The sequence below is a fragment of the Xiphias gladius genome, chromosome 15, assembly GCF_016859285.1.
Source record: "Xiphias gladius isolate SHS-SW01 ecotype Sanya breed wild chromosome 15, ASM1685928v1, whole genome shotgun sequence".
NCBI classification, from domain to species: domain Eukaryota; kingdom Metazoa; phylum Chordata; class Actinopteri; order Istiophoriformes; family Xiphiidae; genus Xiphias; species Xiphias gladius.
In genome coordinates, this window is record NC_053414.1 from 19,344,517 (window position 1) to 19,369,570 (window position 25,054).

General features: G+C 39.0%; 2 protein-coding genes across 11 annotated transcripts in view; one reads left to right on the plus strand and one right to left on the minus strand.

Annotated features, from left to right (window-relative positions):
• The window catches only part of plppr2b (phospholipid phosphatase related 2b), a 47,220-nt gene extending 45,056 nt beyond the window's left edge, over positions 1-2,164 (minus strand). Inside the window, exons 1-3 of one of the 3 annotated variants that reach the window (XM_040145361.1) lie at positions 1,745-2,164; positions 1,581-1,638; positions 694-802 (exon numbers count right to left, since the gene is read on the minus strand). In XM_040145361.1, coding sequence (XP_040001295.1) covers positions 694-802; positions 1,581-1,606 — 135 coding nt within the window. In that variant the 5' untranslated portion in view covers positions 1,607-1,638; positions 1,745-2,164. Of the gene's footprint in view, positions 1-689; positions 803-1,580; positions 1,639-1,744 lie in introns of those variants that run through there. The other 2 variants (XM_040145360.1, XM_040145362.1) reach the window with 2 other exon arrangements.
• palm3 (paralemmin 3) overlaps positions 1,704-25,054 on the plus strand; it is a 38,826-nt gene continuing 15,475 nt past the window's right edge. For 2 of the 8 annotated variants that reach the window (XR_005708904.1, XM_040145352.1), the window contains exons 1-3: positions 1,705-2,438; positions 22,965-23,017; positions 24,437-24,517. Coding sequence is in view for 7 of the 8 variants with exons in the window: in XM_040145352.1 (XP_040001286.1) it covers positions 22,973-23,017; positions 24,437-24,517 (126 nt within the window). In the remaining variant the exon portion in view is untranslated. Of the gene's footprint in view, positions 2,439-21,024; positions 21,096-22,964; positions 23,018-24,436; positions 24,518-25,054 lie in introns of all 8 variants that reach the window. The other 6 variants (XM_040145355.1, XM_040145356.1, XM_040145357.1 and 3 more) reach the window with 6 other exon arrangements.

Consider the following 25,054-nt stretch of genomic DNA (forward strand, 5'->3'; position numbering starts at 1 on the left):
TTCATGTGAAGACTCTCTCTTGTCTTGGGGATAAAGAAGTAGGCCGAGTCAGTGGATGTGCTCATTTCATACACTATCACTGTGGATCACAGCCAAGGACTTTCTTGCTTCAAATTACCATGCTAGGGAATTTCAGCAATAAAGAATTAATCAGATTTTTACCAAAATGGGATTATAAAGAAGATACAGCACAGGTCAGTTAATCTGTAATTTATGAGGCTAAAAAACTGACCATCTCTAAAGATGTTGTTACGCTAGTACATCCGGGGTTCATACCCTATATTTTGGCAAGTGAGCCTTAATTATATTGAAGTATAAATGAAATATGAGTAAGTTATAATTAAATATACATAAAAATAACTTGGCCTAGTTTTATTTCATGGTCCTCTAGTGTGGTTGAATGGTGCATTTGGTCTATCCTTGCTGTCACTCATGAAAATTTTTTTTTATCCTTCCCACTCTAAGGTCAACATAGGTATTATGTGACATGAAGTGATATGGGAAATTTCAAGGAGATCTGAAATTTTCTAAAAGTATCAGGGCAAAAACAGAACAAAACACAGTTACAACTGAGATCCTACATTCTATCATACCCACATGAATGTGTTGAGTGTTGTGTTGTGCATTTAAATTCTCCTAATCTTTCAAATTAAAGATATACGCCCATGTTAAGAATATGCCACACTCACCTACCCAGTATCTTTCAGTATCACTGAAAGGTTTGTAGTTTGCTCCTTCGTAGAAGACCGCAGCAGCAGCAAACTTGGATTCACAATGATTAAAATGGATTCCCACAGCGACCCTGTTTTACAGTGAGAAAAAAAAAAAAAAAATCAAAGGACATCCAAAGGAAAGGAAAGGAAATTTTCAAACCACTACTGAAGCATAATCCACTTTTCCTCTGCCCATTAATGCCCTTGGTATTTTCCAGTCACTGATATAATCATCAAAATACCGCAATATACACTGTTTTTGGTTAGCTGGCTACATCTGAAATTCACCCAGTGGTCAAAAACAGCTTAATCAGGGTCTAAAGAGGCAAAATCAGTAACTATTATTCCTCGAGTCACTAATATTCTATTATGTATATGTATGTATACGTATATATATACATATACATACATACAGACACATACATATATATATATATATATATATATATATATATATCTGTAGTACTAAATTATACTATATATAATATGTATAGTTTTATTGTCACCTAAAGTCTTAGTCATTATTTTTGAGATTTCATATTATTTAAATTCTTTCTTCTCCCTGAAAATAAATGGATAAGAAACGTGAAGTGGTTGATGTTATTGCCGTTGTGTTTTTAAAATAAGAATCCACCTCTAAATACAGAAGAGAGCAATCTCCCAGAGAACTATATTAATAGAACTGTATGGCAAGGTTTTATACCCATATTCCCTTTCCATGTTAAAAGGCAGGGTTAGTAATCCCTTACTGAGCTGAAAGGAATTTTACACTTTTTTTGGCAACCCTTTCATACAGAGAAATATTTTAAATTATATGTTATAATTTCACCCATAACCCGGTTCATGCTTTTATTGGTGAGATAGTACCTTTTTGCACAGATGCCTTGTTTCATTAAAATCTCTTCTGATTACAGCCCTGAAACACCTGCAAGAAGCAGACCACATGGTTAGGACTGATGTTTTAGACTCATTTTAAGGTCCCTAAAGTAGTTGCAAAAATGATGATATTACACTATTAAAACTTAATTTACAACTTGACGCTGTAATAATCATCAAATCATCCTATACGGATCTTGAGCAGGTCAGATCGTGGTGGTAACTTTTTAAATTTTTTCTCTATGATATTGCTTTCAATCACCAGATGGCGGGTCATACTACTGGTGAAAGCCGAAAGCATCTCAACCTGTTGCTGTTTACGGAAGCTGTTTATCTGCTCCGCAGTCACTCAGGACGACAACAGGAAACATGAGGCTGCCGCCGCTGTCTGGGGGGCTGGCCTCGCGGTAATGACTGGAGTCAGGTAACCACTGGACAAACCGACTCCCCCCCCCCCCTCACTGTCGGGTTCAGTCACGAAAGGAGGCGTTGAGCGCGGATTCTGCGATGCCGCGACCCTGACTCTGAAATAAACTTCAGAGACCTCTAAAAGTTTCGGGACATTTTACGACGCGTCGACCGGCGCTCGCGGGACTAGCCTCGCGCTTTCGGAGCCCGCCAGGCACCGCGGAGGCTACTCAGGTGTTCAGCCACACGAGGAAGGAGTTTGCGTCGAATTTAGCTCTTCTTGTCGCACAATTCACAGAACTGGTAGGAGGAATTCTCCCTCTTTTTTCTTTTTTTTTTCGCTATTTTGTCGTGTGTCCAGTATCTCCACTGTTCTACTTGGTTTCGTTTTCCTTCTTCAGTTTATTGGACCTAGACTCCCAAGTGGCCAAGTCTGAACAGGTAAGTGCATTTCGTCTTATTTTCGACCAAAATTTTCTGCTTCAATCCTAACAAAGTTTGGTGTACGTGGTTGGTTGACACCTTTTGAAACTGGGCCAAGTGGTGGAAGTGAGCCTGTACAGCCCCAGCAGCTGTTGACTTGTCTGACCTCTGTTAAGCATTGCAAACCACACAGTTAGAGATACAGAAACCCTTTTGAAATGTTATTTGGCTGTTCAGAAATCACTGTTGATATTTTCTAACACTGTTTGGCTTCTTAAATCCGGACCAAACCGCACTAGAAATAAATTTTGCACTTGGATACAGACAAGGGTTGAACTGTGCCAAGTTGTGAGGGACCACGTTATCGTAGTTGTGGTAGTTTTTATCTGAAAAGATATGACATAATGTGTGTAATTACGTCCAAAAGCCTCAAATCTGCAAGGCATTCACATCAGTTTGATAATGCCGTGGTTAAGATATTGGGGCTGTCGTCTGACACTCTTACAGCTGCATCTCACCACCAGCCCACCCCCTGCGCACACACATACAGAACACACACCACGCAGTCGAGATCTCAAGTTCTTTATATCAGATTAAGCACACATTTGTTTTCGGACTCTCATACATGACTCGCCTACTTTACAGCAAAACACACAGCTGTTTTTATTATTTTGAACCGCAGCTTGATTTAAAAGAGCCAGTTTCTAACTTGCAACAGTTCAGACAAACGCTGCTTTCCATGCAGCTGGGCATACTGGTTTACAAGCGGAGAGCGCAGCAGGACTGCTTGACATGACTCTTCCTCTGTCAGGCTGAAGAACTGAGGGCCTTGAGGTCATATCCAAGGGGGGTTAGTCATCTCTGGCTTAACTTACCTCTCAGTAAAGAGTAACTTCCTTGAATGTTTGTTAACAAGTATGTTCATGCCTGAGGTTTCAAAGAGGAGTTCCACATAAGGGATCGCTCCACAGGATACATGGAAATATAAATGTCACAGCAGCCAAAAAAGCCAGCTGAGTACAATTCAGCACTGCTGATTTTATCACACAATACACAGGAATCCTGATTTAGACGATCGCTGTCCTGGGAAAATGTGAAATTAAGTTAGCTGGTGCCACCCTCAGACAAGCCCTCCTGTCCTTTGGCAGTGGTATTGAAATATTTGTGAAATTTTAAAATGCAATATTTATTGCAGTCTAACCCAGAGCTTGTTGTGGTTATCTCTCTCTTATTATTTATATATTTATTATTATTTATATTTATATATATTTCATGTGTATTTAAAGTGCTTTGTGCACGGGGAATAAGCCAGATCCTAGGTAACAAGGAAGTAATTCCTCTGCTGGCCTGCTCGATGCTATTCAGCTGAAAAGTTTCAGCTTTGATGCATATGAAATAAAGCATGGAGCCCATTTGGATGTGCTAGTCACTTGCACAGCAGTTTGGTTTTGATATGAATCTGCAAAAATCTACCCAAATGTATGAAGAGGACGCAAGAGTGGTAGAGTGGGTGAGATAGCTTTTAAAGACCGATAAAAGGGCAGAAGAAACTGTATGGGCGTCAGCACCACCAGTCCACAAGAGTTTTATCTTTTCGAATGGTTTTGAGAGAAGGGGTCTGACTCTGACAAGGCAGAGGGATTTTTTTTTTAAAGAAACGAAAGATAAAGGGGAGGATACAAAAGAGTAGCTGGGAGTGATGAAAACCACCACTTCTTTGCTTGGCAAACTGGCTGATGGATGAATTTTCAGCAAGAGAGAAATTCCTCAGTGCCACATCGCCCCCCCAGCATATCTCTCTGAATGTTTGTCCATCCTCAGATTAAGTGATACTGGATTTTCAAGTATGTCTTCCCCTTACATACTGGGAACATTGTCGTCAGAAACCAACTCCTCTGTGATTGTTAGTACATTTCCATATTTTTACAGTACGTGCTGTGGACCATCGCCTGATTAATGAAACTTCCTCCACATTACATCTCAATGTCAGAGTGTCAGAGCTCTACCTCACGTTCCCTCTCTCTATGTTGTGTTTTCACTGCTTTGACTGTCTGTGTACACATTGCACAAACACACCATGCTTCAGGCTGTTATTATTATGGCTAAGCAGAAGATTAGGCTCAGACAGTAGAGCATGCACAAAGATGTTACACCTGAAAACAACGGATCACTAAGACATTGGCCACACAGGAAGTTTTTTTTTCCTTTTAGGGTTAGAGAGATCTCATAATTTAGGTGAAGAAAAAATGCAAGTGATACAGTAAATAAAAGTTTGTTCCCAGGGGAACAACTTTGGAATAAAATGCTGAGAAAACTCCAGCAGTCATAGTTTGATGTGTATACAAATGTAACATGATGTCACAGGTTTCTATCTTAAATGGGTACACCAATTTAGTATTTCTCTTCTATGAAAATTGGGAAACATGACAACAGACAGATATTAAAAAACTTAAAATGCACCAAAAGGCCGAGATATTTCCAATTTTATTTTAGTCACTAGCTTGGGTCAAGCTTTAAAAATGCTGCGTACTACAATTCCCATAATGCAACACAATAGCCTCTCTCTATTTTTCAAACTCAACATCCCTAGTTTGTAATGCAGGCTTTCAGATAAAGATCCGTAGTCTCCAAGCCCAAGCCGACATACCCCCTGATGACATCACTCCAGTTATCGGCAGACTGATATTTATGTGTAAAATGGGTGCCCCTTTAATCAGCTGAGTCTCAGGTTATGGCAGTCCATGTTAGCGTAATGACTGATGGTTTAATTTTCAATATTGTGAAATATTGAATTTAAGACATACTGTATGCTAAATTACTCTCCAGTGAGCTCACATGACCTACAGAATGTTTCTGCATTATGTCACCATGTCAGTTCTAACATACCAGAGGTGCCAGCCATGCCCTAATATTTAAGTCTGAACTGTAGTCTGATTTTCACAGACTCGTCCTTTTTTCTGCCCTCTTTGGCTGGTGTTTTGTTTAGGCACAAAAGGCGGCATTCAGACGGCGCTCTTTAAATTCTGCTTGTGTATCTGTGTGTGGTATTCCTTTCATTTGCAATAATCTGTTGATTTAAAGCCTCAGAGATCCGGGCTGACAGCTGGTGACAGAGGGAGGAGGACAGAAAAACATTTACCATCTTCAGTTTACTCTGTCTGTGTTGTACACAGTACACATGCCCTTCTTTTGACACCAACAACAATGTATTAATCAAGCGGACAAGGATTAGACAGCTAAGTAATGTGTTATGGTTGTGAAGGTAATGGTCTGACTGAGGAGATAACTTCAAGAAAGACTTAAACCCTCTCTGACAGGATTATATTGTAGCTTCTTAGCTTTCCAACATTTACCAATGTTTTTCTCCATGAATATATTTTTAAAGTCTAGTCTCAGATTGCAGCCTCCATAAAGGAAAATGTTCCCCGGGTTTCAGTTTCTTGTGAATATAAATAAGTTTCAAAACCTGCACAAAACCGAACATTATAATTGTCATAACCTCCAGGGATTTATTGCGGGACTATTGTTTTAGACTGCATTAGTTTTAGCTAGGTGTTTAAAATAGAGGTGTTAAGTATATGTACGAACAAGTCTCTATCAGCTAATCTTTAAACTGAGCTGACTCTACAGAATTGTAGAATTCGTTCATTGTCACTGAACGAATCAGTAGCTTTTAGTAATGGAGCTCCCCTCACTCGTGACTGAGATAACCGTCGGCTTCTGTGTTAGAAGCACATTAAAAGACTGGAAAAGCCACTGAAACTATCATAAAGACAATAATTATAGGCTACTGAGCAATTAACGTTATGTGCAGTGCTTTTGTAAGCTTCGTCTGTCCTGAACTGAACACGAGAGCTTGGACAGAATCAGCGCTGAACGTCGGGGTGGTATGAACAGTGACGTAATCACCTTCTGTTGTATATATTGAACTGCAATTGAATAGAGATTCAACTGCTTAGCTTAGAAAAAAAAGTGAACGAACTTCATAGTCCCAGACTACGAATCTTGAAACTGAACTGTGCAAGGTGATTCAAATCAGCAAAGAGGTTTGTGTCTTCCCTCTCTAGTACCTAATAAAATGGCAACTAAGTATACATCCAATTTAAAATACAAAGCAAATGTTAGAAAACCACAAGATAGTTTAGTCTGGCCTATCTGATGGAAATCCACATGCTAGTATGGTTTGGTGTTCGCATTTATGAGCAAATGGGACTAAGAGGGAACGTGAAACATAAATAATGCAATCAGAAGATGTAACACAAAAAAAAAATATGGCTGCAGTTACTAGGTTATGATGTCTGGTTAGCCATCAAGCACAGCACAGAGGAAACAGAAGAATCCCAACACTGTACACTGTAGGCAACAATTATCTGAATGATGTTTGTTTACTGAAGTGTTGGTATATATTTTAAATCCGGGTATAGCATGAGTGCCTATTATAAATGGGATATGCTTTAGGTTGCATGCATGAAATGGATTGAACACAACAAACCGTTAATGAATGGCAGAACTACACCTGCATTTTTTGGTGTGTTTATACCTTTGTGGTGGAAGAGATTGAAGTGTTGTCACACTTTAGCGGTGCCAGCAAGCTCTCTAATGTAACACATACTTTCAGAGCTGTAGCTAATGTGTGATGTTATTGTCTAGTCAATTAAATGGTAAAACTGCCAATACACATCTAATTTGGAATAAATTCACCTGTTGCTGAATTGCACAAACTGCCAACGACAGATCTACATCCCACACTGAGATGAGCTGATTTACCAAGCCAGTTTTGTGTATGTGGTTTTGGTGGCTGTGGTTTTGTTCTGGGTCCTGGTGGAAATGCCCACCACACATATGAAAATCCTTTTTAATCATCAGAGAAGGCTTGGAATTTCATAATAATTTCTTTTGCTGCTTGCAGACAAGCTTTTTGTCTCGCACTCATAAGCATAATGTTTTAAGTTGCTCTAACCCATTTCTCTATTTACAATATTATCTTTGATACAATGCTGTTTAACTCTGAATTTGCCTTTTTGGGGGTGGTTTAAGGAACTTTTTTGTCATGCCTACTGTTATCTATCTATATGTGTTCTGAATAGTGTTTGCACTCCCTCTCTTACGTTGTTTTATTTCCATTAATCAGTGTATGCGGTATTCACTCTAATCCAATATACATATTCTAGGTGCACACCAGGCAGCTGTCCCTACATTAAAAAAAATGTGTCTTGCAGTCGTGAAACTCTGGCCAGCGGTAGACAACTCATATTATTTGCCTGCCCAGGTCATGAGAGAGTATCTTAATTCTCCTAAATGTGTTTATAACCTTTTGTGGAACACATTCTGTTACCATGGAAAGAGGAAGCATTCCTCAATACCAGCCTGTTGAACCTGTTTCAGCCACAGTGGTGGTATGAAGTGCTGTTGACGCAGTTGTAATTGAAACCCCACAGTGTTGGGTCCTGGGAACCATCCAAAACCTTTAACCCTGGTACAAATGGCTTTTGGACACAGACATGGAAGAAAAATGACACTTACGTGCAAGATTGGATACAAAAAATAACAAAAGTTTGGAATTACCGCTTAAGGGAGAGAGAGTTCTTCCCCACTGATATTGAGCTCATCGCAGAGGTGAAATGAAATCATTGCACAGCTGAAATTGGGTCTGATACTGTTTACATTATCATATTATCCTAACCCTAACCCTAGGAATAGGATTTTCATCTTGGTTCCTAAATCAGTACTCAGTTCCATCAATGCTGCACTTAACATTTCTTACATTTACGTTTCATAAATTATATAAAGTCATTTTGATTTGAATTCCTCTTCTGTTTTCTTTTAATGGTGGGCTTGGAATTCAGTTTGTTTGTCCACAGTGATAATGAGAAAGGATGAAAGTTAAACATTAGGTTGCCTGACTATACATTTACAAGTTGACTCAACACCCTTGCAGAGTAGATTTACGCAGACTCAATGGCTGACATTGCAAGGTTTTATCGGCTCTTAGTGAATGACTTGTTATACCTCAGAGTTATTTCAAAGTAAAAGTTTTAGGATAAATCATATCTGTTGAGACATGGTTTTCATGCAGCTACAGATGTATTTGTAATTGTCTTTGTAATGCAGTACCATGTTGTCCTGATGTGGTTCAATTCTGATTTGGCCTATGAGATGATGAATTTAATCGTGACTGAGGTACGAGGCCCCGCTGCACACAGGACTACAGGCTTTTGACTCTATTACAATAGCGAAAATGAACCAAGACTGGATTACACCGGTCCTGCATTCCTCTCCAAACCTGTTTTAGACAGACACACACACACACAAACACACTAATCCTATGAACACAGACAAATCACTGAAGCAAGCCAATACATGTCTTACACATGCTTTTTGAAAGTGCAAAAAGGACACTCGCCACCAAGAATATTTCCTGCGTGTACGTGGACTGTCAGGAAACTCAGACTAAAAAGTCCTAAAATAGTTCTAATCAAAAAAGCCCAAATCATTGAGAAGTATCACCATGAGTACATTTTCCTGTGGTTTATCACTGCTGCTCCAGCACTATTGTTTCCTAACTTGTGAATAAAAAAGTCCTTAGCCAGTCTGCTTGAACAGAATTGCCAAACAAGGCATTTTTTAATTGATTGCTATTTAAGCAAGATCCAATTTACACCCCTGGTTTACTGTAATCCCTTGCACTGTGGGTATACCACCTGTCAAAACCTGTTTTCCATTAACACAGCTGAACCTCTTCCTAATGCACAGCGTGGTGAGTAATTAAACCACAAAGCAGCACAATCGAATAACCTGCAGCCGGCAGTCTCAATGAAGATCCACACTGACAGTGTTTGTCAGTGAACAGAGGAGTCGGAGTCAGTTTGAGTTTTTAAAAAAGCGGGTCACGTTGCCCTTATTTCTCTGGCATTTTGCAGGTACTATGTGTCTCTAAAGAGCTACTGTTGATTGAAAACCACATTTGAACTTCCATATTTTTTTCATCAAAAGGGATGAACTGCATCTGTCCAAATCTTCTCAAATCTTTCAAACAGCTCCCCAGTGACTCTTATCTCCATAAAACCTATGCAAAATTATTTTAATTATCAATTAATCTGAGTTATTTTTATGATTAATCGATGAATTGTTTAGTATATAAAATGTCGGTCAAAAATGCCCATTCTCTCAGTACCCATGGTGAGATTTTCAGAATTGATTTTTGTTTTGTCTGACCAACAGAACATTTTTGCTTGAAAATTAGTTAAATTATTAATAAATTAGTAAAACTGCAACAATAAATTTTCTGTTGATTTTAATAATAAATTCATGGATTCATCTTTTTAGCACCATAAAAACACTACACTAAGGCCAAGTAGTTATTCTGGTGTATATTTTATATTACAGAGCTGTTTAGTTATCCAGCATATCTAAAGCTGACTAATTTTAGAGATTTTTTTTTAAGGTACCTGTATTAGAAAAGTAGGGTGCAATGGGCAGCCATTATCTAGTACAGTATTCACTATGTTTGACATAGACAAGGTGTTAGCAGATATTCAGTAATTAATGATTGTGACATGGCACTGGCAAAGTTGTAACTGTAGGTGCACCATTGCGGTTAAAGTTACACTGTCAGACTTGGATTCTTGTGAAACCTCTGTGCATGTGTCTGCATGTGAGATGGTGACAATATGGAGACTGGCACATGTTGTCAGGTGTCTCAGTGTGAACTTAATGTGTGTCGTTGAGCTCGGTTTCAGAGCAAATGCAGGCAGAATGTTTATGTTGCATCACAGCCTCAAGTGTCTTGTCAGGGCTTGTCAGAACAGGTGTCTCAAACTGTGATCCCCCTCTTCACATTGCTTCCTCAAGTTCACATTCTCATTCGTTTTAACCTCTCTGGTTCCTTGCAAGATTTTCCATTTATATGATGTTTTTGTGTCTTATCTGTCTTTTGTTCATTTCTTTCATTTTCTCCTTACATTTTCTCATTTATAAAGTTTTTTCCCTGCTCTTAATGACTTGTCAGCTGTGAGGCTGGTGGGGCAGGTCATGAGGACTTAATCTTGTGTCAGTCTAGGTTCTTGCACTGTGCTTTGTTTGAACAGAGACTCAATGAAGAAGTTCACAGAGTAGACCTTTTGCTTCCTTCCTGTTTTTTTCTTCTCTCTCTCTGTTTCATTGTCATTTGATGCCATCACACGATGACTTGACTTATTTCAAACTTTATTACAATTATAGATACGTGTACTGTCAGTTAGTGGCTCACAGCAACTTTACCCTCAGGTACACTGTCTCTCTTTCCCATGAAGCCTTCGCTAGCCTGTAATCTTCATTTGTCTGCAAAGGGTAACGCCATACACACACTCTGCATTCTACAGCAGGGTTAAAAACTAGTGTTTCCTCTCTTACCATGAACGCGTGCACAGTGTTTGAGGAGATGAACCTGTAGATAGAAGAGTTAATGAATGCCAACACATTGGAACAACAGTGATCTAGTCAGTCTGTCTTACAGGGTTGGGGTGACTGTCTCCTGCTCTGAACCCATACGAGGTCATGACTGAGTCATGACTGAGTCTAGTATATATAAATGAAAAGCTGGGCAGTAAACAAACAATGCGCCACTGATTACATGTTGGTCTGTTTGGTACTGCACAAACTTTTTAAAGTGCTTTGAAGGGTTCCTTCCTTTTTTTTTTTTTTTTTAAAAATACATAAATATAGAGATATAGATATAGATATAGGCAGAGATAGAGATATAGATATAGACATATATATGTATGTGAATGTGTGTATGTGTATATATGTGTGCGTGTATGTGTATATAGATATACACACATACATATATAGATATATATACATATACATATATATCTATATACATATGTGTATATAGACATGTGTGTATGTGTATATATAAATGTAAAATGTATATGTACGTGTTTTTGTGTGTTGGTGTGTATATATATATATATATATATATATATATATATATATATATATATATATATATATATATATATATATATATATATATATATATATATATATATATATATGTGTGTATATATATATATATATATATGTATATATATATGTGTATATATATATGTGTATATATATATATATATGTATATATATATATATATGTATATGTATATATATATATATATATATATTATAATATGTGTGTGTATATATGTGTGTGTATATATATATATATATATATATATATATATATATTATAATATGTGTGTGTTTGTGTGTGTGTGATATATAACAAATGTTAACTAACATAGAAAATATTCAAAGTGATATTCAAGCAGTCGACTGTTAATACTAAGCTATACTGGTTAAACTATACCAAAATGTTCAATAACTTTTCAGTACCTTTTTTAATTACAGGTTAATGAGAGTCATATTCAGAGTTATGATCAATAAGATTTCAGTTCTGGTTGATTTGGCGACGCTTGTGGTTACCATGGCAACGGCAAGTGAGGTTTAATAGATCCTGGAGATATTTTTTCTTAGAAATACATCAGAAAGCAACTGCTGTATCTGTTTACTTTGCAGCCAAAGAAGCTCAAGTTGTTTTGATAAAGAAGTCAGTCAATAATAATTGCAGCTACGATCTGAATTCATGCTGTGCACAATGGGGAAGTAGTTTTCCACACAACAGCATGGCAATAATAGGAGTTTCTTTGGAGTTTCCTCTGAATCTCTTGTGTGTGTGAAAGCAATTGGAATCCATGCAGAAATGGACTGCATTACTAACAATGAAAACAATCTTGTAGAGAGGTATTTACAGAATGTAAATACATAAAATGGTTATTGTTGGAAAATGCTCAGTAGTATCAACAGGGTTCTATATGAAGAAATCCTATTTATTCTAACTTTAATAATACATACAACCAAAATTTGTAGAACAATAAAGTATAATTTTAATCACTTAGCAATGTAAAATAAAGTTTACCCATAAGCAGATTATATTTAACGATAAGAAGATTATATTTAAGATTTAATATGTAAGATTATAATGCTAATAATTTCTTGTTATATCGCACAGTCATTGTTTTTAATTTTTTACAGCCTGAAATCACAAATTTTACTTGTGGTCTTTACAGTCTTTGCAACTTACAATAACCTCTATCCTTAGACCCTCAATTTAGACAAGATGTACCCGCTGAATGTAAATTATCTTGTAAATGAACACATAGACATTAAAATCAAACCCAAATGCAAACAGTTGTGATTATATATTTATCTTTTAATGGAAGGTGTTCTGAGACAATGTTTGTGTTATTGTGCAGCCTAAATAACAAATACTAAAAAATATTACTTGACAGGTCATACAACTGACAACTACAACTGTCAACCGGTTTTTGAATTAACATGAATGAGAGTCCTCATCTGTAATGTGTTAAACTGGTTTGAAAAAAAGTAATGTTACTTTAATCTAGTTAATGTGTTGTTAAGACATATTTGTGAACACATAATCAAAATCTTTGTTAACATAATGAATCTCTACATACATCCACTCCAATAATCCTGTATTGAGTTTGGTACATGTAACAGGAGAGGAGCAACTTCCATGATCACCGAACTGTTGGGTTTTAACTGACTGACACTTCTAGAAATTGCGTACAGTTAGGCTAACACAGCAATGTGACTCCTTCACAGTCGGATTATATACTGTAGATAATCCTGCATGTTAATCTTACTCAGCCAGCCAGGATGACTCATCCAAGCTGCATACCACATTATTCTTCAGCTTCGCCATGCATATGTATGTTCCAGATGACCGTGTTAATCTCTGCAACCCCTCTCCTGATTTGATGATTGGGTGACAAGGTTTTTACAAAGGCTTCACCATGCTGTCAGTTTTAATCTGCTGCTCAATTTAATGGCTGTGGAGCTGATTTATTTTTTTATTTTTTATTTTTTTTCTTCCTCACCAAAATCCTTCTAGACGTAATATTTTAAATTTGCGCAGCAGATGGTGATTTTGACATGGCTATAGATCAGAAACTTGCCCATTTGGGGAAGCATTCACAGGGCAATATCAAGCAATATGCAGCCATTTGCAGAATTAACTTTATGTCAATTGTGTTTGTTTTGCTAAAGAGATCATGACTGCACATACTTTGTACACCATAGACTCTGTCAGTAGGCACAATAAGACAAACCTGGTAGATAAAGGTAATCATACTTAGTCTTTGTTTTGGGTTACTTTTCACAGTCAACCTGTTTGAATTGGTTCAGACCGACTCATTTGCCTGTTCAGTTCTTTTCTTGAAAGGTGAGACCCACTTGAAAAGGTGGGTCTCAGTCCAATTAATCTAAATGTGGAAGGGTTTTTTTGTGCTGTGAAAGCTAAGCGGGCCAACCACAGGACTGTCAGGTAGTAGATATGCGATTTAAAAAATAAATTCAAACACTGCTATAAAGAAAGCAATTTGTTTAAGAGAGCTATATTATTATTCATGGTTATTTGATTACCACATATGCCTGTCATCACATGAGTGCAGGGATTTCCCCTGATCAATCAGACAGTGAAAAGGAGTTAAAACAGTTATGTTTTGAGTTTAAAGCTTCAACAATAAGTCGATTAATCAGTTAGTTCATCGGCAGAAAACTGGCAACTATTCTGATAACTGACTAATTGCTTAAGTTATTTTTAAGAAAAAAATCCAAACAGTCTGTCTTTAAACTTCTGAAAGGTGAAAATTTGCTGTCTTTCAATGTCTTAAAATTAGAATAAATTGAATATTTTTAGGTTTTTGACCGCTGGTTGAACAAAAGACATTTTTTTTGTGTCGTGCCTACAAGTTATTAGGTCCAGTTGCAGTGTTAATTATCTAATGTTCATAATAAGTTATTAATATACTCTGTGAACGTTTTGTGTCACAAAAGAAGATAAATATACACAATGCGCAGTAAATGCGCAGTAAAGTGAACCACAGGTGTGAAATTAAATTCAATTAAATCCAGTTTTATTTATATAGCGCTAAATCATAACAGGGGTTATCTCAGGGCACTTTTCATACAGAGCAAGTCTAGACCATACTCTTTATAGTTATATTTAAAGAGACCCAGCATTCCACCATGAGCAAGCACTTGGCAAAAGTGGCAAGGAAAAACTCCCTTTTAACAGGTAGAAACCTTGAACAAAACCCGGCTCATGGTGGGTGGCCTTGTGCCCCGACTGGCTTGGTTGAGGGGGGACCATAGCACAGTACACGTACAACATAACGATGTATAACAATAATGAGACTAATAATAAAAATGTTAATTATAATGATAGGGTGAATAGTAACACTAATAAAACTATATATAATAATAATAATAATAAGGATAATCATAATAATTGAAGCAGTGGATGTTGAGCAGGATCATGGGGGCAGTAGGTGGTTTGCAGTCACAGATCCAGACTTTCTAGCACCGAGGGCAGAAGTACCTGCAGAAAGTGACAGGAAGAGAGAGGAGAAAGACGAGAAAGCACCTAAGAGCCCCCGCAGCCATGATGGTAAAACCAAGAAATGTCCCTGTCACATGACTGTATGCTACCCAAAAACAGATTAGATGCTGCGGCTGGGTCTTGTGTATATAAGGTTTCCTTTACCGCACAAGGATCCTGTGGGCAGAGCCAGGTGGAGGCTAAGTCCGGCCTACCTCCTGCTGAACAGAGACTCTATTGAGTGTGTGTGTGTGTGTGTGTGTGTGTGTGTGCGTGCGTGTGTGTGAGAGAGAGAGAGAGCGAGAGAGAGGTACCTGACAGAACACCATTGATCCCCCTCAATCCTTTTATATGGCTGTATAATGTAGAGACAAAATGAGAGCAAAGGAATTTGTTCCTTTGAGGTGCTATTGTTTCATCATAGTCTCCTCTGTGAACACGATTTAGTCAAATTGTCAGTGCACTGAACTTGCTTTAGTCTAACCACTGAACACCAGGACCTGTTGGAAGATTTCTTTTGATACTCCCTTGCAGTGATGCCTTTGATGATCTCAAGCGCATGTGCTCCGTCGTGATCATTTGTGCTAGCTTACTATACGCATCTGCAAAGTTAATGCGCTGATAAATATGGGATTGGTAGGTTGATGGCATCTTTTGATGCTTTGAAGTGCACACAGTATTTGAGCCTCTATGTTACTTGAGAGGTTCGGCAGCAGTAGGACTGTCATGCCTGTGAATTTGATAAATGACTTGGAGTAAATCTGTGATGTCTGTTGTTGACTTTGATAATTCCCAACACGCTCCAAAGTCTACCACACTGTTAGGGCACACACACACATTAACCTTCCATCCTTTACTGATGGCAGAGACACAGACACACAGTGGAATGCAGTGTTTTCATTCCCCCAACCTGGACTGTCAATCAGATGAACTTGGCTGTGTGCTGTTACAGCAGCACCATCCAAGCTGCACAAATTCCACCCATACCACCCAACCACACACACAAACACACACACATACCCTCCCACTGTTTGTCAGATTAATTTCTATCTAGATAAGCAGGATATCCATCTCCAATAATGTAATTTCTGCTGCAGAGTCTTTAGAGTAACTAAAAATCAATAGCTGATGAAGAAGCACTTTACAACAATTCACTCTGTCCATCCCTAAAGCTAGAGAGTGATTGCCTCTTTGATTGCCCGATCTCCAACTGAAGTTCTATCTAGGAATTTTTTTCTTTTATAGTAAGTTGGCTGTCTGTTTAAGTTAGGCTCTTCCTGCGCGATGGCCAGTGACGACAGCAGAGGATGCGCAAGTTCAGAGATCAAGGTCGTCGTGATTGCATGTTCTGTCTGTAATCGCCTGGAGGACAGCGACGTTTGTGCTCTTCCTGTTCCCAAACACATGGAAGGATATTTTCAACTTACAGTGGCCTTGGAATACTCTCTCTCTCTCTGTCTCTCTCTGTTTCTCAGGCCTGAAAATGTGAATCTGGCCGAATCAAAACTTGAAAAACTTCAGTTCCAGTCAATGTAAATAGCATTACATTTTTCAAAACCTTCTGCTTCTTGTCTTTTATCTGGTCCAGTTCTACTCTTTTCTGGAGTTTAAATGCTACGATCTAGTGCTGTACGCCAATCCCTAAGACAGAAAAGGGTTGAAAATCCAGCAATGGTGAATAGAAGCAGGATAATGGGACATGTAGAAGCAGCACTGTAAATGAGCCTCGAGCATGAACTCCACTTCAAAGAAGAGATGTTTCCAGCGTAAAGTCACTAATACAGGTATTAGAAATTAATAAAACTGTTAATGTTAGTACTCAAATGTGCTTACAGTATGTAATTGAGGGCACACAGTCTGATACCCCCATTCCACTCTCTCTCTTCTGTCTTTACCATAATCACAGCCCCCCCCCCCCACATCTCTCCAAGAAATGGAGCAGAAACTTCAAAGTGCAGAGGAGCAGGGGGGGCAGCAGTCTAACAGCAGCATAACTGCATCACACAAAAACAAAATGTCACTGGGTGGCCTTATAATGACTCCCCTCACTCCCTATAGACCTGAAGCTTTTTTTAGCAATTCAGTGTATGTTGCGTGTTCAGTAGCTGGTATTTACAGTTTCGGCCAATTCAAAAGAATGTTGCTCTTTGATTTTTCTACATGCCCAACACCTTGATTTTTAGCCAAATTGATCGGATAACAATTTGTTTACTGTCCTTGACCCTTTATTATATTTACAGTATCAACACTAATCTGTTAAAGCTGATTCTCCATCAGAGAGACGTTGTCAATAATTTATCCCAGTCTGGAGGTGCCTGGACTGAAAAGTGCCCTGTGTCGCAGTCTTGTTAGAGTCGCATGACCGAAAGTTCACGGTTTTCACGCTCCACTGCAGCCGGTGTCTATATCTTTGAGGTCAAAGTCAACGACCATGTACTCTTAGCTCTCTGGTAAAATGTGTTCTCATATCCATGCTGGGTTGGAGTATTACGTCTGAATAAGCTAATTCTAGATTCCATAGTGGGAGATAATGTACAGTGAAACCATGTTTCAAATTCCTGTAACGTGTTTAGCATAGACGTCTAATTTCATCTGCTGGAGCAACTGTACATCACCACTGATGTTATTTAGTCAATGAGCCAGCTAATTCAGGGCAACAGGAGGCATTGCCGGTATGTAACTGGTGCCTAGTTTGTGGAGAGAGTCCGCTGGTCTTTTTGGCTATTATTTTATTTTTAATTTTTATTTTTTTTTACATTTTTGATTGCCTTGTAGAAAGAGGAACACACATCTTAGAATTCCCATTTTCAGTCTGATATATGTTGTTCACTGCCTTTGACCGAGTGTCAGAGAAAGTCACCGGTAGTGAGCTGTGATACTAAATGATTCTTAAAGTCCTTCATTCCAGACACCCCTCTTTTCTTCCATCTGTTCCCACAGAGCTAATGTCATTACACCAGCACACAGCATATAGACTTCATGGCACCTCACTAGGCAAATATACATTGTTGTGTAAACATGCACACATACACTGAAGGCAAATATACATTCTTTTCCACGAGGGCAGGAGGAATGTTTGCAAAGTAACTATGCTGTCAGTTTGGAGAAAGACTGAATGACTAAGCTGCAGCTGTACTTGGTAGAAAGTTTCTGGGCCTTCCCATACACATATGATGAAACTCTCATAATTTACAATAGGGCTGCAAAATACAGTTGTTTTAAGTTCATCCATCTGTTTTTAAACCATCTTAGAGCTGAAAACAATTAGTTGATTGACCAGAAATTAATCGGCAATTATTTTGCTAATTGATTAGTCATTTAAGTAATTTCTCATGCATAGATTGCCAAAGAGTTCTAACCTCTTAATGGTCAGGATTAGTTGCTTTTTATTTATTGTATCATAAACTAAATCTCTTTTGGGTTTTAAGTGTTGGTATTGTAAAACAGCCAACTTAAAGATGTCACCTTGGCCTCCAGAAATTGTGATGGACTTTTTTTTTTTTCTTTATTCTTGGCATATTCTGATATTTTACAGACCAAACAAGTGATAGAATAATCACGAAAGTAATCCGCAGGTTAGTCAATACTGGAAATAATTGTTGCAGCTCTAAATCAATGACTTGTTTAGTCTGGAAAATGTCTGAGAATACTTATGCTCCTCACAATTTCCTGGAGCCTAAAGTTACATCTCGTTACTACCTTTGCCTGACCAGCAGTTCAGAGGCATTCAGCTAATGGTGATATAAATAAGTAATTGACATTTAGAAGCTGAAAAGGGCATTTTTGCCAAAGCAATGATTGTATGCATTGTTGACCCTTTATTTTTTGAGGATATGCCTTTTGACACATCACAGTAGAAAAAGCACAAGTGTAAAGTCTAAAATGAATGATGGCTCAATTCCATTTAGCTGCCTCATTTTCAGGGTCGTGGTTGATGCATGCTGGCTCACTGTCACACTGGCGTTACACTGGGGCACTTGAAAAAAAAACAAAGCCATTGTTAATGTTATTTTTACCACCTGGTAACTTTCCGACCATGGCAAGTCAAAATTTCTGCTGGGAATAAGGCCTATTGACGACTAAAAAATTAATTAACTAATCATTGCAGTGCTGATAGACAATGTACTTTTCTCTTCCCTCATTTCGTCCTCTTTCTGCTCTACTCCTTTTTTACTTTGACCATATCTTGAACAGTCCACCGTGTGACTAAATGTGAGTGGGGTATGGGGATGGAGAGAGACTGGGAGAGACCTAGTGCTTGGTAGGTCATACCACTGAGGTCAGACAGCCTACGACTTGCCCAACTGTCAAGCGTTTGTGGACACAATTGAACGCCTTGAAAACCAAAAACTGCCTTTTTTTTGATGGAACTAAGGCTTCAGTCATCTGTCATCTGCGTTGGCATTTAAGAGGTGTTACAGGTAAACTGGAGGCTGTAATTAAATACTGTAGCAGCCACGCTGGGTCGATGGCCATGAGCCATACTGGTGTTTTACTACTGCTGATTAGTTCTGAGAGGTATTGGATATACTGTGAATTACCAGAGACAAGAGTGCAGTGAACAAGTGCAGTTTTTGTATGGTCTCACAGCACATATGTGGGTTCCTGTGCTTTCTGAATACCACAAGAGGATTGTGGGAGTTGTGTGAAAATTAACAGTTATGCTGCAAAGATTCATGGTTAACGTTAAGATATTGCATTAATAAAACTACTGATTCGTTTTATGATGTGGACAGTGCCCAATAAAGAACAGACATGATTTATAGCAAAGCTTGCGTGCTAATTTCTCCAAGTATCTCCCTGGATATTTCCACCTCTTAGGGCCACTGACAGCCCTTTGCTTGATAATGATCGGGGTGTTATGGGAAGAAGAGTAGATTTAATCTGTAATTTCTCTGTTCTTCCAGATCTGTTTTTTTTTTTCTGTCCTGTACAAATCTTTTCTTACATTTATGTCAAAGGTCGTCCCATTTTGTGGAACTAAATCCCAAACCAGTTGCTACATTTCAGTGTTTCCCATACATACAGAATGGGGGAGGGCATTGTCGTTATACCTTTAAGCCGACAGCGGAGGTAGCCGAATCAACGTCTGTGTAAAAGGGAGAGCCGGCATAGTGGGACAGACACCAACGCTGTTGTGTTACATGTCGCACCTCTGATTCTGGAATGCTGGCATGCTATCTAAAAGCACACAAGGGGGCATTATGTTGGCTTTGTTTGGTTCGGTGTAAACAAACAAAACCGGCATAATGACGGGTCCTCCAAACAGCAATATAGCGGAATCTCTGTTTAAAAGGAGCTATTGACACCGGGCCCGTCTGTGAACAACCCCTCCTCAAGTTGCACGCTCTGATTCAAAACATGATGATGCGCGGGAGGAATGATTGTTTTGGGCTTTTCCCCGCAGAGAAGACGGCTAGCATTGCTGCTAGTGAATAGCGACTGCTTGTGCAAGTGAATAACGTTAATGTTAATTCTTTAGCTCTGAAACTGAATGTTTGATCCCTCAAATCCAGATGAATACTGAAAAAGAAGACCGTCTGGACCAGAGGTATTGGCTAAACAGCGCGCCTAGAAACTTAAGAAAACACATATAGGAAAGCTGAACAGTCTGACCAGTGTGATTAGCTATCAGATTAATTTGTCTTGAATATTTCCAGGCTCAAACCAGTGCTGCTGTGGCAGCTGAAGCAGCAAAAGAGGGTCAGGAAGGAATAGCTGTAGCTAATGATGAGAGAAATGTAGGAGAGGAGGAGGACAGCAGCCAACATGCTGCTGTGGGAGAGTACGCAGCTAGGGCAACAGGTAAGATTGGCAGGAAACAGAGAGAGAGCACAAAGCACTCAGCAAATAATATACTTGTAGTGGAGCACCCTCCGTGCCCCCCCAACCAACCCAACCCAAGTAGGCTATCACAAAAAAATACAGTCAAATTCTCAGGGAAACAATGCATTTCCTGTCTCCTCATTCCCCTCTCGTCGTCTTTCACTGCCACTCTTCTTTCCAGCCGTTTTGACTTTCTCTGTCTCTTAACTTTTTGACTTTGTCAGCCTTCCCTTCTCTACCCTCCTGTATCATGTTTAATTATCGAAGTCAGTGTGTGTCTACAGGGAGCTCCTCAATACCTCCTCATCAAAGTCTCTGTTTGTGTTTGCTTGTTTATCTCAGGCTGCTATTCTAGGCGCTCTCCTGGAGCCATGATGAGACACAAGCCTCCACTCCCTACGGAGGCTTATACTGTAAGCTGTCACTGCACCTCCAGTCATTCAAAACACTACCAAAATGAGATTTTGTCTCTTTCACGGTGCATTGTCTCTTGTCTCTCAATCTCTGTTTATATTGTGTATATATGTTCTCATATGTCTTTCTCTCTTTCTTGCCACCTCTTGAGAGAACTCCAGAGTAATTAAAGGCATGCCAGAGGTTGTTTCCCCATCAAAAACTTTCCCCTGCCCTCTTCTTGTTTCATCCTTCTGTTTTCCCCTACCCACATTTTCATACTCTTTTATGTGGGCCCTTTTCCCCTGTGAGTCCACCCCACACCTGGAGGGCGCCGAAGGAATCCTTCAGGTGTTGGCAGGGAAGAAGTTTCTCACTATGATAACTTATGCCCCCTAAAGCTAAGAGATCTACTCTATTGGAGGGGCCGCAATAGAATCAGCTCTACTGAGTTGCCTTCCGGGAAGAAATGAGAAACCTCACTTGTAGAGTTTGTGGGCATTGGATGGGGAGGGGGGTTTCAGGAGAAATGAGTAATGTGGCTGAGGGTTGATCTGTCAAAGCTTCTTTTGGCAGTGTGCACGTGAAGTGAAGAAAATTATATATTTTTTATTCTCTTTAATGGAATATAACAGTATACAGTTATATTTTGATGTAAAAAGTAGGTCAGTGTGTGAGGTTGAGCTTGAAATTAGCTTGTTGAAGTTTTGCAGGTTATGCATCTGGAAAGTGTTTTGCATCTGTGTGTGTGTGCGCATTCATTGGTGAGCACACATTTTGCGATTCAAAGCTCTGTGATGGCGATTAGCAACTATTTGTGACACAGTGGCATTTGATACAGAAATAGGGCCCTGTATTACTTAGATCTCCCCCAATTTGAAATCTCAGTTGCTATGATGGCTAAATGTGTTTTTTGGTGTTGGATAAAACTCACTCTTACACACCACACAGGATTGTCAGTGACTGGAAGATTATTGCTGTTACAAAAAAAAACTTGCCTTTCCAACAACAGTGTTTTAACTATAATTTATATATATTTTATATATATATATATATATATATATATATATATATATATATATATAAATAAATAAATGTTGTTTCTCCCCTGAGAAGTTGATTTTTCTTTTTTCTTTTTTTTTTTTTTAAACAGAAGGAAGGTTTTCCTCTAAAAGCAGAGTTGTGGCTTGTGATGGCAGGAACTCACTAATGACTAAGTTGCTGTGAGCTGGTTGCTATGTATGTCTTTAGTCTATGCTCTACTCTATGCTACCTCTGCGTTTTGGGGACCTCAGATATTGTCCCATTTAGTGTCAGCTGCAGGGGAAAACAAATATTACCTACGCTCATTTCCTTCGAGATGCCTGAGGCTGTGCCATAACAGAAACACAAGGCTTAATGGGTTTATAGGGGGGACACATTTTTTTGGTGACGGTGGGAATAGTGAGGAGGATTATGGGTCACGATTTCTCTACAGACAAAGGTGTTTACTACCCTATACTTCTCCAATTACATGCTTCACAAATAGCAAAGGCTTGAATGCTGCCTCTAATTTTGTGTTGCCACCCATCAGCTGCCTCTATATCCTTTGATGTAGCAGGGGTGGGTCTGAAGGAATTTGGGAACTAAAAAGAAAAAAGGACATTTAAAAAAAAAAAAAAAAAAAAAAAAGGACCTTATAACACAAAAGATGGACATCTCAACAGAAGAAAATGCTAAATGGAGATTTAAGAGAACTGCAGAGGATTCATGTGAAATCATGGCCCTGGGTTCATTCTCTCAGACCAGTGAGCACAGTAAATTCGCGGAATGAATGTATCCACTTGACTTCTCTCGCATTTGTTTAACCTCTGATCTCTAACCTTCAACCCTGTCTTGTTGTGTCACAGGTGCCAGGATGGATGAGGCAGAGAAGTACAAACAGCGCCTGGAGGCCATTGCTGTGAGTCCTTGCGCGCACACACACGCATCCATTTATCCGTTTATAGATGAATCAAGCAGCTGCTTTATGTGTTGCGCTCTGAGGCACTGCCACCGTCACTTTGGTGGCAGACTTGAACTGATCACATTTACACTGACAGTAAAATGATTTGGGTTGTTCACGGTCAGCAGCCACCTCTTCTGGCAGATGACGGTAGTCTGTGTGAATGTGTGAAGTTATTCAGTCTCAAAGCACTACTCTGAAATTGGCTATGATACAGGTTATGGGAAAAAAATAACATTAATGTATCGTTTGTGTCAGGCATCCAACGTCTGAATGTAAAAGTGCTATGTTTAGTAATTAACCGCAACATAAATTACTTGCTAGCTCATGATTTAAATCAACAAATTCCATGATTCCTTGCAATGTAATCAGAAGAAATGCATCACTAAAAAAAACAGTAACATCTGACACTGTTAAAGCTGAATTTCAGCCAGGAAACATACTACCAAAACTTGCAGAGTGACAGTTTTATTTTGGCCCTGTGTAGGCAGATTGCTCAGTCTTCAGCGGCTCTGGACGATTATTCGTTGGCAAACCGCTGAGAATGCGATTGTAACGTGAGGATTTAAAGGCAATTTATGAAATTAAAATTCATTTCATGGAGCAGAGGCTTGTGGCTTTTACATGCCCCAGACACATCTCGGGGTCTGTTTTTAAAAAAAAAAAAAAAAAAACTGGACTAAATTTAATTGAAAAGTTTCATTTTCGTGGATTACAACCCTTATTTAAGTGGCCTCTCAGGACTATATTTTCAACATATAACCACAGGATCTCCTGCACAGATTTCCATGCAAATGCACTTAAAAAGTGAAATTCTTTACGTATATCAGTGTTACAGGCAGGTTTACAAACGAGGTGCCACTGCAGTAATGGCGACTTGTCTACTTGCGCCTACAACCCGGACCTGTCTGTATAGAGAAAGAGAGGGTAAAGGGACTAAGCTGTGCTCTCTGAGCTGTCCGTAACCCCTAAATAATTTATTGAGTGTGCAATGTGGTGAGCCAGGGTGTCCCTCATTCCATGAAAACAATACCAGGTTGCCATGGGGACCGCTGCTCTGAGCATTATGGGATTTAGAGTATATGTGATGTCTATGGTGACAGTGTCCTTGTGACAGATGGTTGACCAGGTTCCAGCGTTTTACGCTGTCCCAGTGGTGTTTTACCCACAGCTGTCTCCTCCCTTTCTTTGTTTCTGTTTATTCATTTACATCAGTTTGTTTATGCTGATCTGATTTTCTCAGTCCATCATTCTCTTTATTTGAATGAAGTCGTACTCCTCTTGCTCCCACTCCCTCTCTGCCAAACTCTAAATATGTCTACATTTATTCTCGTTCTCTGCAATTTCTCTCCCTTTCTCCCACTTCTCTTCTCTCAGGAGAAGCGTCGGCAGCAGGATGAGCAGGACAGAGCCAGGAGAGAGATGGAGGATGAGAAACTCAGACTACAGCAGCTCAAGGTGTGACACGCACATTCAGTATGATGTAACCTTTCTCATTCACTCACACACATACGCAGCCTGAATTTCACTCAGCTAAAATCGTCTGTAGACTCATGCCGTCTTGTTAGCAAGCAGAGTTCCTCCAAATTAATTTCCTTGTTTCACACACACTCTCTCGCACGCATATACACACACACATGAACTGCACAACCTTCCAAACATCCTGGTTCTGCCAATCTCCTGCAAAGTTAGAGGCAAGTCCTCCTCTGCTGAAATCAGTTTTTTATGTGATTTGTTTACACACTCTGCAAGTCACAGAGCTGCTCTATTGTTTTCACATCATTTCCACACTGGCATTCCCACTTCCTACTCCACTGTGTTACAATGCCCTGGGGCAAATTCCTCAAATTGTGTGAAATTTGTACAGCATTGTGTTTGTGTGCATGCAGGTATGCATGTGTGTACCAGTGTGGTCATTCAGGAGGATGTGTGCATATTCTCACCATTTTGTGTGTGATTGTGAGTTTGTGCACAACACAATTTATCGTATCTATG